This window comes from Amia ocellicauda, chromosome 6 (genome assembly GCF_036373705.1).
Source record: "Amia ocellicauda isolate fAmiCal2 chromosome 6, fAmiCal2.hap1, whole genome shotgun sequence".
Lineage (NCBI taxonomy): Eukaryota > Metazoa > Chordata > Actinopteri > Amiiformes > Amiidae > Amia > Amia ocellicauda.
In genome coordinates this window covers 19260548-19273570 of record NC_089855.1, presented here as the reverse complement: position 1 = coordinate 19273570, position 13023 = coordinate 19260548, and the positions used below count along the sequence as shown (strand labels likewise).

The window sequence follows — 13023 nt, the reverse complement described above, 5'->3', positions numbered from 1 at the left end:
CTTGATGGGCACTTCTTACATACCATACTGTATGGTCAAGCAGTTCCCACAACAGCTCAATAAGGTTGAGATCTGGTGAGTGTGCTGGCCACTCCAATATAGACAGAATACCAGTTTACTGCTTCTTCCCTAAAAGTCTTGCATAGTTTGGAGCTGTGCTTTGGGTCATTGTCCTGTTGTAGAAGGACGCTGACGTTGAGACTGGTGTTTTGTGGGTACTATTTAATGAAGCTGCAAGTTGAGGACCTTTGAGGCGTCTGTTTCTCAAACTAGACACTCCAATGCATTTGTCCTCTTGCTCAGTTGTGCACCGGGGCCTCCCACTCCTCCTTCTATTCTGGTTAGAGCCAGTTTGCGCTGTTCTCTGAAGGGAGTAGTACACAGCGTTGTATGAGATCTTCAGTTTCTTGGCAATTTTCTCAGAACAAGAATAGACTGGCGAGTTTCAGAAGAAAGTTATTTGTTTCTGGCCATTTTGAGTCTGTAATCTAACCCACAATTGCTGATGCTCCAGATACTCAACTAGTCTAAAGAAGGCCAGTTTTATTGCTTCTTTAATCAGCACAACAGTTTTCAGCTGTGCTAACATAATTGCAAAAGGGTTTTCTAATGATCAATTAGCCTTTTAAAATTATAAAATTTGATAAGCAAACACAACGTGCCATTGGAACACAGGACTGATGGTTGCTGATAATGGGCCTCTGTACGCCTATGTAGATATTCCATTACAAATCAGTCATCATTTACAACATTAACAATGTCTACACTGTATTTCTGATCAATCTGATGTTATTTTAATGGACAAAAAAATGTTTTTCTTTTGAAAATCAAACGTCAATATATATATATATATATAAACACTGTCAGGGCTGGCCCTGACTAATTTGGTGCCCTAGTCATACACTCACACAGAAACTGCATAGCTTTATGTCTTTGAGGTTTTCTTCATTTTAGAAACAAAAACCCAACACAAAATAAAAACAGGATTAAATAAACAAGTGACATAAAACAAATTATAAATAAGTGGATGGTTCATGCAGCACACTTGAAAGAAAAAGTGTATTTCTCAAAATTATGTTATATAGGTTAGGTTATTCTACAAACACTTGAATAGTCTTTCCAACATTCCCTAATGAATATAAGGTAAAAGTAACATTGACTCTAGCTAGCTCTTCAAATGAGTGAACATTACTAGTATCGTCCAAAGTAAGCTGGCGAGTAGTACACCTGCTCCAACGGTAACTATGCAATTAGATAAACTATTCATTCATCAAATCACATTAGCTCTGTCCTTATCCCCTGTTTTTCCTCTTCTTATTCTTCCCTGGGCACCAGAGGACATTGGTCTTTTTGACATGGTTTGAAGTGGCTACTGATACTAATTGATCATGTTCCGTGTTCGGTGTCAATTACTGCTTCAGATAACTGAACTCGCCCCCCCCCACAATCAGGTCAGTCTAATTATCACGGGGGGCGGTGGTTGATGCACCAGGCCGGGGTGACGCTGCGGGCAACACAGAAAATATGGCCTAATAAGCTATGTAGTTATGTTGTTGTGAGGGCTTTCGATTTTTTTTTAAATATATTTCGAATTAATAGTATTAAAATAGTGTTAGTAAAAAATAGTAAAAGGAAGAAAAAAAAAATCTTCACTCATTTGGGCGCCCCTATGGATGGATGGCGCCCCTAACATTTGCCTATTCCGCTTTTGCCACGGGCCAGCCCTGAACACTTTTCCTGCCGGGACATGGCGCTGTGTCGAGGAGGGGGAGGGCTGCTCCATTTGCATAAGGGACAGAGGCATGCCATGAGCAGCCCCCTCGTAGGAGATGGACAGGACTTGGGTGGTGTGGTGTGTTGAGTAAGGAATCTGAATCGGCTGAGGAGGAGCAATGTATGGAAAACTAGGAATAAGCCAATTGAACTGCTGATGTTGCTACACAGATGCGTCAAGCTCTCTCAAACACTGCCTGCAGCAGTGGAAACTGGACACTCCTAGTCTTTCATGTCATGCACTGCAATGTGGATCATTCACTGCCCCTCCTCTCATGTATACAGAAGCAGTGTGCTTGGGCTTGGAGTTAACTATGACATGTGGCAATTTTTGGAAACATTTATTATATTCCTCTTTATATTGAAAGATGGCACGCACATCTGTTCTGCCATATAGTGCACTGTTTTTTCCTGTATCCTATTTGCCACACATGAAACAGTTTCTGCAAACCCCTCGTCTCTGTCCTGTATTACTGCTGCAGTCTAACCCCCTTTATGCTCACTTTGCTATTCTTCACCTGGTCATCCCCATGTTACACTAGTGCCAAAGCATCCCTTGCATTAACACCTAGCAATCATGCCTTTTTCAACAATTGCAAACAGTATAGGATCATTGCCAGTGATATTCTGTACTCCACTGTGGTCACGATACCCCATCCACTTTCTTTCCAAGTATTCACAAGGGCTGTCTGCTTTTATCCTGTAACTAAAGTCCGTTCTGTCCACACTGCCCTTGTCAGTTTTTCAATGCATCTAACTGCTGCTGAGCATCCATCTCTCCAGACCATCAAATATGAATAGATGGTCTAACCAGTTAGGTAGATTTCTGTGGCTCCACTACACTACTCCTCATTCATCAGTGGTAGCCATCACGGGATACCTCCCTTCCTTACAGCTCTGCGTTTTTCTCTCCCCACAGGTATCTTCGCTGGAGCCCGTCCTGGACCTGGAACACGTGTGTAACAGGCTTCTACTTGGAAGCGGGCATCACCTCCATCAGTGACAGTGTGTCTCATTAGTGCAAGACTTCAAACAATAGAAACTTGTGCAATCAGTTGTAGATGAAATTCAGTGATTAAATATAATACATGAAGAAAGAAGAGAAACACGTCAAGGCAAAACAACCAAGAAGTAAAAAACAAACAGATAAAGTGAATAAGGTCTGCTCTCTGGCATGTCACATGACAGCTTCTGCTCCATAGATTCCCTCTTCGGGATAAAAAGCAGATCTTCAGTACTCTTCCTTTCTGTTTTGTGTCCTTCTCAGTCTTATTAGAGCCACAGCCCTGTCCTACCATGTTCTGCCTCTGTAAGCTATACTATACATTTTCCATTGATATCTAAAACAGATAAGACAGATGACGTTTGAGATTTAGGGTCTGTACAATTATTTTTAAACCGATTTTACACTAATGCTAAGCTTTCAGCAGTATTCTATCATTCATGTAATTGTTGAACCTTTGGCATAATTTCTATAAAACAAGTAAATTCAGTCTTAATGTGTTATAATTAAAGGTTTACATTATATGTTGTTGTTTTTTGGGTGGCTAAGCTCATTCTACTGTGTATGTACTGTCACATTTAAAGTGTAATTTCAACATCAAACATTAACTGATTGTTCAAACTATGATTTAAAGTGATCACTATTTTACATTTTTATTTTAAGGAGGAAAACATAACAGATCATTTCCTCTTAAACTTCACACCACCCCCAGCCTTCGTAACAGGAAATCTTTTGTCTTAACGTTTCTAAATTCTATCATAAAACAGCCTTCAATACTTCTGATAAGATCACATTACAGAAACATGGGATATAAAACAGCCAATTTCATCAGTTTAGTGTATTTGCTTACAAGACTACCCTTTTCAGGTAAGTTAATATATTTATGTATTTATGTATATATTTAACAGTACCTAGGTATTATTTTTTAAGTTTTAAATCTGATAAATATTTTATGAAGTCAAATATATATAAGAATATCTGATAAACTGTCATTTTAAAACTATCTATATACATTTAGTGTTATAGCAATGTGTAATTTGTATATATTTTTAATTTTTAATTAAATGTACCATACCTTCTTGTATCATACTTAAATATTTCACATATTGTCTTTCTTTGTATATGGTATTAGTTTATTTTCTTTTGAAAACCTATCAAATATAATGCATTGCAACATAGCAATCAATTCATTATTTTCTCACTGTAATTTAAATATGTATCATTATTATTTTTTCCTAAACAATTGTGAAAAAATATATTAGGGACATCAAAGACATGTGCTCACATGTTCACAGAGCTTCACTTTATATCCAAACTATTATATTTTTAACAGATCAACAGATTATGCAATTTGATACAAGATTTAAAATGTATACATTTTAAAAGTCATATCTTAAAAACAGATTTTATTAATATCACATAAATGTATACTTTACAGTTAAAGATGATTTCAATTAATCATACAATATTTCTGAACCCAGCCCATCTCCAGGAACCATATATTTAATGTTTAGCAGAAACTGGAAAAGGAAAATGTCAAATGAATTTGAGAGGCAAAAAGCAAATCTTTATAAACCACTTAAAAATATGCATGTAACCCAATATGATGAAAGTATAATTTCAACACTAAACCATTGTCATCAGTGTATATGTACACAGTGCCTACAGAAAGTCTACACCCCCATACATTTTGTTCACATTTTGTTGTCAGTTCCTCAGAGTTCCATGTATTTAAATTAGGATTTTTTCAATGTATCTATTCACCATACTGTTAAAGGGAAAAACGTTTTATTGTGAATAACATGTATCTTAAAAATCCAAACAGAAATATCATATAATCATAATGTTTGAATACTTGGTGGAAGCAATTACAGCTGTGGATATGTTGGGATAGGTCTCTACCAACTTTGAACACCTAGATTTTGTGATGTTTGACCATTCTTCATTACAAAACTGTTCAAGCTCTGTCATGTTCCTTAGAGCAATCTAAGGACAGGGTTCTGACTGCACCACTCAGGACATTTATCTTTTTGTTCCTTTGCCACTGCGGTGTAGCTTTGGCTGTGTGCTTCAGGTTGTTGTCATGCTGAAAGATAAAGAGGGACACACACACAGAGGACATGGGGAAAGAGAGTGAGAGATAATGTACATATACATATAGGCTACATCGCTTTGCAAGTAATATTAGGGCAGCTTTACAGTCACCCTTAGAAATAAGAATATTGGCACTTTCAAATTATTCATTTAACTTAGTTTATTTACAAAATGGTAAATAATGGAGAAACTGTAAAAAAATATAAACATTAACCCAAACCCCGGCAACACTGTGCAAGAGAACAAAAAACACATGAGTATTGCTCACTTGTTGTCTATGGTCCAATAACAACATTTCAAACTGCACTTTTAAAACAGTTGAATATGCCTGTTTTTGTGCTGAGTGGCATTAAGTTTCTAGCCTCAATGCCCCGAATACCCAGGTTACTCAATCTGTTTGGTCTTCGTGTGGCTTCTCACTCCACTCAATGACTCAAACTGTATTCATAAATTCATATTCATATTCATCTCTGAATTACTCCTAGGAATCATGCTAAAAGTTCGTTTGGGAGTTAAAGTACTCATCCCTCAGAGTATGATGTAGGAGTTAGTTTTACACCTACTTTTAGATGGCAGTAGGATCCAATCGTAGGAAAAACTTTTGGCTAATTTTCACCAGACAACGGCTCACTGTGACATATTAACTTTATGTTTAAGAGAATTAAAAAAAAAAAAAAAAAAGCACGAGTTCATATGTAGACAAGCAGAAGTGCAAATACAACTATATGAATATGCTGAGCTAACTCAGAATATGCTTTGTATGAGCGGATCATTTTAAATTAACTGTGTGGCTTATTTTTACATGTATTATTTTTAGAAATACAGTCGGATGTAGAATTTGTGTAATGTAAAACCCTTGATGAATTTGGCTAGCCTACTGATTATGAATGCGGCTTGTTTCAGTGATAATTGCGCGCAGTGGTGGGGACATCAATAAACTATAAATCTCTGGTGCTGTTAAAGCCACTATGGTCTGATGGAAAAATGTGCTTATTGAAGCCTGTGACGGTCCAACCATCACTGTTCCCAGACATCGCAACATTGCCACCACCCGTATCTCTGCTGACAGCCGCATTTCTGACTAGATCAATAACAAACCATTTTCAATTTTTGTCCAATCTATACCGCCACAATAACTCTGTCATAACGCTGTAACACACCTTTCCTTTAATGAAGGTGTGCATGTCGTCTTCTTATTGCTGCCATTTGCCAAACTCCTAACTAGGGGACCTCGTGAGATCTCCTATATTAGTCGACTTATGAGTATTTTTAATTGCAAAGAATCTTTAGGAATAACTTTTACTCCTCAGAGTAAAAGTAGGATCAAATTGACGTCACTGTCAGACATTTCACGCACTTAAGACCGATTTCTCACCCAGGGGCCGGGGCGGGTAAAGTTGTCTCCTCAAAAGTGATTTGCTGCAGTTCAACCGCCATTTTTCAGAAGAGATGGAAGCAGTGAGGAGAGTTTTGGTTCAAAATGATCGACATCAGCAGCAAACAGCGGTCTGTCGAAGAGAGAGACACTTTAGTAACCATATGGTCTCGCCAGGTCAACTAGCTAGTTAGGAGTTGGCAGCAATATGAAGACGGCGCAACTCCAACGCAGAAAAGCCAGGTTTCCGCGCCACAGCGGTGACGAGTTATGGCGGCCATACAGGCTGGACCGAAACAGAATATTGTTTCTCACTGAACTGGTCGGAAATGCAGTTTCTTCCGCCGCTGGCAGAAATGCGCTGTTACGCCGAATTCAGTGCCGCTGCCAATATGTGTCCCTGGCTGGTTTGCGCACGATTCATATCATACATAACATTTTCTTAGCAGACGCCCTTACCCAGTGCGACTTACACAAAATATACATATTTTACCGTAAGAGAACATACAATACACAATAACTTCTGTGCGGATGAGTGCAACTTTAACTACGCATGTATACAGGCTACATCTCGATAACCACAAGAGTACATGGAATACTTATGTCCTAAATGTGTAACTCATTTAAACACAATTGACATTGTTGTTGCTGCTGTATTGCTATGCTAAACAATCTATTCAGCATGTAGAATTGCACAAACACGGCCACTGTAAAAAATATCCACTCATACAAGGCATATCCATAACTGAATGCATGTTAACTTGCTTATTTTATTTAATACAGTAAAAGTGTCTGAAATAGCGAATCGGTGTACATCTTGAATAAACCCCAGTGTTTCCACCTGTGGGCAATTTCCTATGAACAACGGAAGGTTAAATAGTGTTAAATGTAAGATGTTTTATATAGGCTGTATTTTATGATTGTGATTATGATTTAAAATTTAGCATTTTAATATCATGTAGCATCTTAACGTCCTCGTAATGAAGGGGAAACACGTATTTGTTTGTCAAATTAATTAGCTTAGTATATTCATATAATTGTATTTTCGCTTCTGCTTGTCCACATGCGATCTGGCGTTTTTGAGTGTGTTTTTGATTGTTTTTTTGACAATGCATTTGTGCTGTGTGTGAGTTGAATTAGGACAGTTAAACAGGGTTTCAAAGACAGCCGCCTCGGTGCTGATTTTTATTGCCGTGTGTTTCTCCGCGCTTGGGAACGCCCACATCCAGTGACGTCAGCAGTCGGGTCCCAGGCCGGTGGAAATGCAGGCCGGTTCACTAAAGATCAGCTGCTTCTCAGGCCGATCACGGCCTGCATCCCTAAACGAAACACTGTCAGCACCCCCACCCCACTAGCATTTGCAGCCCACTGATTGATTTAGGTTGTATCATTTGCACTCTGAATGAGCTCAATCCAAGGCCTCATTACCAATGTGATGCATCATCCCAAAGTGAGACAACTGCAGTCAAAGAAACCATTGGACAGCAGAGAGATATTTTTGTGAAAAGTGCCTACACTGTGTGCTTCAGGATTTGATCAAATGTAAAATTAGTACCATGTTGCATACCTCTAGTTACAGAACAGCCTCCACACAAAAACTTCTATAATGAAAGAACCACCACAGATACCACCAGAACCCTTTAAGAAAGCCAAAGTAATAATTAGCAATAAAGTGAAAATCTCTCTCTCTCTCTCTCTCTCTCTCTCTCTCTCTCTCTCCCTCTCTCCCTCTCTCCCTCTCTCTCCCTCTCTCCCTCTCTCCCTCTCTCTCTCTCTCTCTCACACACACACACACACACACACACACACACACACACTGTCTTGAAATACAGTATATATACCTTTTGGAAAACAGACAATACAGGAGAGTTTTACTTAATTCATTTTTTTTCTATGTTATTAACCGTTTTTCCTTTTCTTCCATTTATTAAAATATCACAGAGCCATCTCCTCAATGTGCTACCTTGGGGAAAGTTTATACACTGTCTCTTGGATATAAACCGGAGAACACAGATGACATAATTTGGAAAGATCAATCACAGAGACTTGTAAGACGTAAAAACATGAAAGTATCTGATCTCCGAGAATATGTAAATATCGACCAAAACGCTTCTCTTCTCCTGAATTTTTTAAAAAAAACAGATGAAAAAATATACACAGCAGAAGTTTTTAATGAAGCTGGAAAGAGAGTTCATAAAATTAATATACCACTAAAAGTTGTTGGTAAGTAGGTTTTAACACTTTAAGACACACAGACAAACCTGTAGGATTTAAATTGGTTAAATTGTTTGAGAGTACAATGCACCGATATGTAATTTGATAATACCTAATTTTATTCAATTAATGTCATGAAAGATTCTAATTGAAATGAATTTGTACTTAATGATTAATTACATGTTAACTTATTTTGCAGAATCAGTATCAAAGCCATACTTGACAATCGACTGCAGTACAAAAACAATATCCTGTGGGGCCAGAAGCATTGATGAAGGGACTCTTGAATTGGAATTAAATGGAAAATCTCTGAATATATCCAGTGGAAATGTGACTTACAATGTAAAAGAACAATATGCACATTCTCCTAAGATTACTTGCATTGCAAAGAATTGTGCCAGTGTGGAGAAAAATGAAACTGAAATGAAATGTGTAGGTAAGTGTTTATTGCAAGTGCACACAGAAACTACACTGTGCTCAAGCTGATAAAAGCAACACTGTCAGTGTGCTAATTTCTTGATGATAAAACTGGTATGGGGTTGAGTATATTATGGAAAACAACTTTTACATCCAAGGAGCTTACATTATCAAAAACAATTCAAATCACAAAAAGAAAGTGAATCCATAATGCATAAAAGTAAAAATCGCTCTATTAACATTTTTTGTTTAACTCATCTAATTTTAAACATAAGGTAGGGCAATTTGTATGTAGGTACATGTTGTTCTAACATCTCAACAGAATAGCCCAGGGGCCATACAAGAACAAATAAAGACTAAAACTTTTACTTTAAAACTTGAAAGTTCAACTTTTAATATTTACATTTTGACTTACAACATATAAGTAATCATAGTTTAATTTAAAAATGTGCATACGAGCAAGGGTGCTGAAAAGAAAGTACAATTTCGAGTTTTAAATTTGAGATTTTGTATTTATGTATTGTCTTGATTCATTTACAATTATGTGAACATTATTTAAAAATATATTTATGAGCATTATTTTGCTCTTAATTGTCTTTTTTATTTGCATTCAGTAAGTCTTTGTGAGTCAGTACATCCTCCCATGTGACTTTTATTTATCTATATGCAATGTATATAAATGTATATATATAGTGATTACAAACTACACATTTGTTCTTCAGTTAAATCCTTTAATCAACAATATTAAAGTTCAATTTCTTTTCAGCACAACAGTCTTTTCTGTTACATCAGATTAACATTTAGGAACCCAACATGACATATATTTCACATAATGCCACATTAATTGGGCATTAACTTTTTCTTTGTTTCTGTTTTGTATGTTTCTATCTTATTAATAATTGTCACACCGTTGGTAATTGCTTAAATATTATTAAGGATCAGACAATAAAGAGGATAAGATTCTTGGCCTGGATTTTTGGACATTTATTGCTGTTATTGCTGGAATAGGAGCCCTGATACTTGTGGTGATCTCTGTCCTACTTGTCTGCCACTGCAAAAAACGAAGAAACCAACAACACTCTCAAGGTGAGAATGTGCAGAATCATGTGCAAAAACAAAACGCATTGTAGGGGAGTAAAAAAGTAACTTCTCAACACCAATAATACATTAATAATTTTAACAAGTTTGATGTGGATTCTGTGAAAAACAATGGGTCGCATAAGAAGCTAAAAAACTATATAAAGCTATGAAGCTATGACTAATTGTAGTATTAAAATATAATCACTGAAGGAACTCTTTAAAGGCCAGCTACTTTGAAGCATGAAGCATCTCTCATTCATATTTTCTAATTCAAACTTTTCCAAGTATGATGTCAAAGAGGAACCATTTCACTTGGTGACTCAGTGCTATAGGGTGCCAAACTGTTTCACTCATCTCAAGGCATCCAGTACCAATATATGGACTCCTAAATAGACTGGTATAAGCTAACATTTTATATAATTGTCTAGTTTTGACAATAAATGGTCTTTTTGAGAACAGTGGTTTACATATAAGTCAACCCTTATCACAGTAAATAAAAAGAAGGTGAAAGGATGACTGAAAACTTTTTTTTTTTTGCTAATCTGAAGTGACCTCTGTTTGATAATGTATGTATGTATGTATGTATGTATGTATGTATGTATGTATGTAGCATAATGACATGATCTGCTAAACCTTTAGAAAATTAAAACACTTAACAACTTGGAATTGACTACTGATGTTACACACTTTGAGGAGACAACACAAAAGGGGTCAATTAACTAACTACAAAATAAAAATGTGAAGACATGTTGTGAGAAAATTTGCCTTTTAATCTGCAAATCAGAATTCAACCAGAATGCCATAATTGTCCCACAGTAAACCAATACTTCAATCCTACAAACAATACAGAAAATTCCACAGTTGTTTTACATCTTTAAAATGATGCCATTATTCAGGTACTGCACTGCCAACTCCAACAGACGGAGATGGCAAATAATTTAAAGTGAAACAAAATACATAAACAGACTCTAGCTTGTTCAAAATCTGCATCTGGAGCTGAGCAGAGCACTGGGTTTAATACAAATAAATAAATAATACATTTTACAAAGATATTCTACATATCCAATGTGGTGTTTAATGTTCTCCTTCTCTCTTTCTTTTTCTTTCAGTAAATGAAGTACCACCTTCAAATATGCCACCTTCACATCAAAGACAGGCAAAACTGCAACCCCCTCCAAGAACCCGCTCTAAAGCACAGCCACAGAGCAGAGGCCAAACCCCGGCTCTGCCCAAACCCAGAGCCCAGGCTAGGCCCAAGCCTCAGCACAACATCGACCCCCTGTTAGTAGAGGAACAGCCCCCCCCCAGACCAAAACCAAGGTCAAAGTCTGCAAATCCCAACAAGTGTTAGAGGCCAACCCTCTTCCTTTGTAAAATGTATTAGTAATTCAAACAAACAGTAATGTTGATACTCTCCCTGCTATTTACTTTTATATTTTTGTATTGCCTTCTTTAACATTTCATTTAAAAAATCAATAAGAGATTCAATAAGGTGTTTTATTTCAAAGTTTGCCTCCTACCCTGAAACAAATATTTATTTCATGATAAATACAGCACAGTTCAGTTTATTATAATTATTATGTAGACAGTGTGTTATGCAATGAAACCTTCTTCAAAATTAATCTATGATTAAATTCAATACCTGTGTGTAAAGTAGTTTTTCAAAATTAACTAGATTTCTGTTGTTGTTTCATTTTGATTATAATGTCCAAGGAAGTCAAATAGAACCAACTGAAAGTGCTTTAGATTGTTTCTGGAAACCAAAAAAACATTGACCTACAACTGACAGGTGATATAAAACTGAAGCTGGACAATTCATGGAAACCATAGAATTAATACAAATAAACAAAAGACTATATCAGTAGTGAAATAACTATCTTAGCAGCTCTACTTAATTCACAGATTAAGACAATTACATGTTAATTTACTTATCTATTCTGTTTCCTAGATTTCATGTAAATCTATGTAAATAGTAAATGTTGCAAAACACAGCTTGGAGCAGTGTTTGTATGATTATAATTGATATATTAATTTAATGTTTAATCTACCAAATGGATTACTTTACCTGATTATATATATATATATATATATATATATATATATATATATATATATATATATATATATATATAGTGATTACAAACTACACATTTGTTCTTCAGTTAAATCCTTTAATCAACAATATTAAAGTTCAATTTCTTTTCAGCACAACAGTCTTTTCTGTTACATCAGATTAACATTTAGGAACCCAACATGACATATATTTCACATAATGCCACATTAATTGGGATATATTATATATTTTTGGCAAAGCAGATACATGTTATATACAGCTGTAGTTGACAGTATATACACACATCTTTTGAAACTATATATTTTATTAAATATTATCATATGGATACATTGGAAACAATATTTTTAATAGCTGTATGAGATACTTGCGCTTATATTTTGTAAGTCATCCTGGATAAGGGCGTCTGCCAAGAAATAAAATAATAATAATAATACTTCTGTCTGCCTTTTTGTTCCATGATTCTTTTATTTAAGTTAAGTTTTTATTTAAGTATTTTATTTATACAAACATCTGCCATGGATTTATGAGTTGAGGTTTTGAGGTTTTCCTGTTTTCACAGAAATGCATATATTAACTGTGCATTGTAGTTCACAATGTGGTTAAGCTAACAGCACTGGCAATCGGTATCTAAATGCATATTTGCTGAGTGTAACAACTGTATTGCCTTTTTATTCAAGTGCACTTCTAGGGTACAAATTACATACATATTTCCACTGCTACAAGAAAACAAATGTATTTGATGCAGTATAGTTGTATAGTTTTTTTTGTTTTGTTTTATCTCTGAATGTTATTTCTCCTACCCTCCTACGTTATTTTAGAATGAGTGAACTCTGTAAAGAATAGAAACAAAAATACATCTCTGGAAATATTTATGCGCATGAACCAGACCTCAAGTGGTCTGATTACACCTAATCTAAAGATAAATGCATCATCCTTGTGCAACTAGTTGCTAATTATATTGTCACGGCCACAGACCAGCACTCTTCTCCCACT

The 13023-nt window shown here is 35.9% G+C and overlaps 1 protein-coding gene across 2 annotated transcripts; it reads left to right on the top strand.

The window, feature by feature from the left end:
* Positions 1–3510: 3510 nt before the first annotated feature.
* LOC136751168 (T-cell surface antigen CD2) lies at positions 3511–12021 on the top strand. 2 transcript variants are annotated; one of them, XM_066706532.1, is made up of 5 exons: positions 3511–3643; positions 8187–8468; positions 8659–8895; positions 9885–9962; positions 11066–12021. In XM_066706532.1, the coding sequence occupies exons 1-5, from the start codon at positions 3580–3582 to the stop codon at positions 11305–11307; spliced, it is 903 nt and encodes a 300-aa protein (XP_066562629.1). In that variant the 5' UTR covers positions 3511–3579; the 3' UTR covers positions 11308–12021. The 2 variants fall into 2 exon arrangements, with proteins under 2 accessions (XP_066562629.1, XP_066562628.1); XM_066706531.1 differs by having other exon boundaries at positions 3513–3643; positions 9813–9962.
* The last annotated feature ends 1002 nt before the right edge of the window (positions 12022–13023 follow it).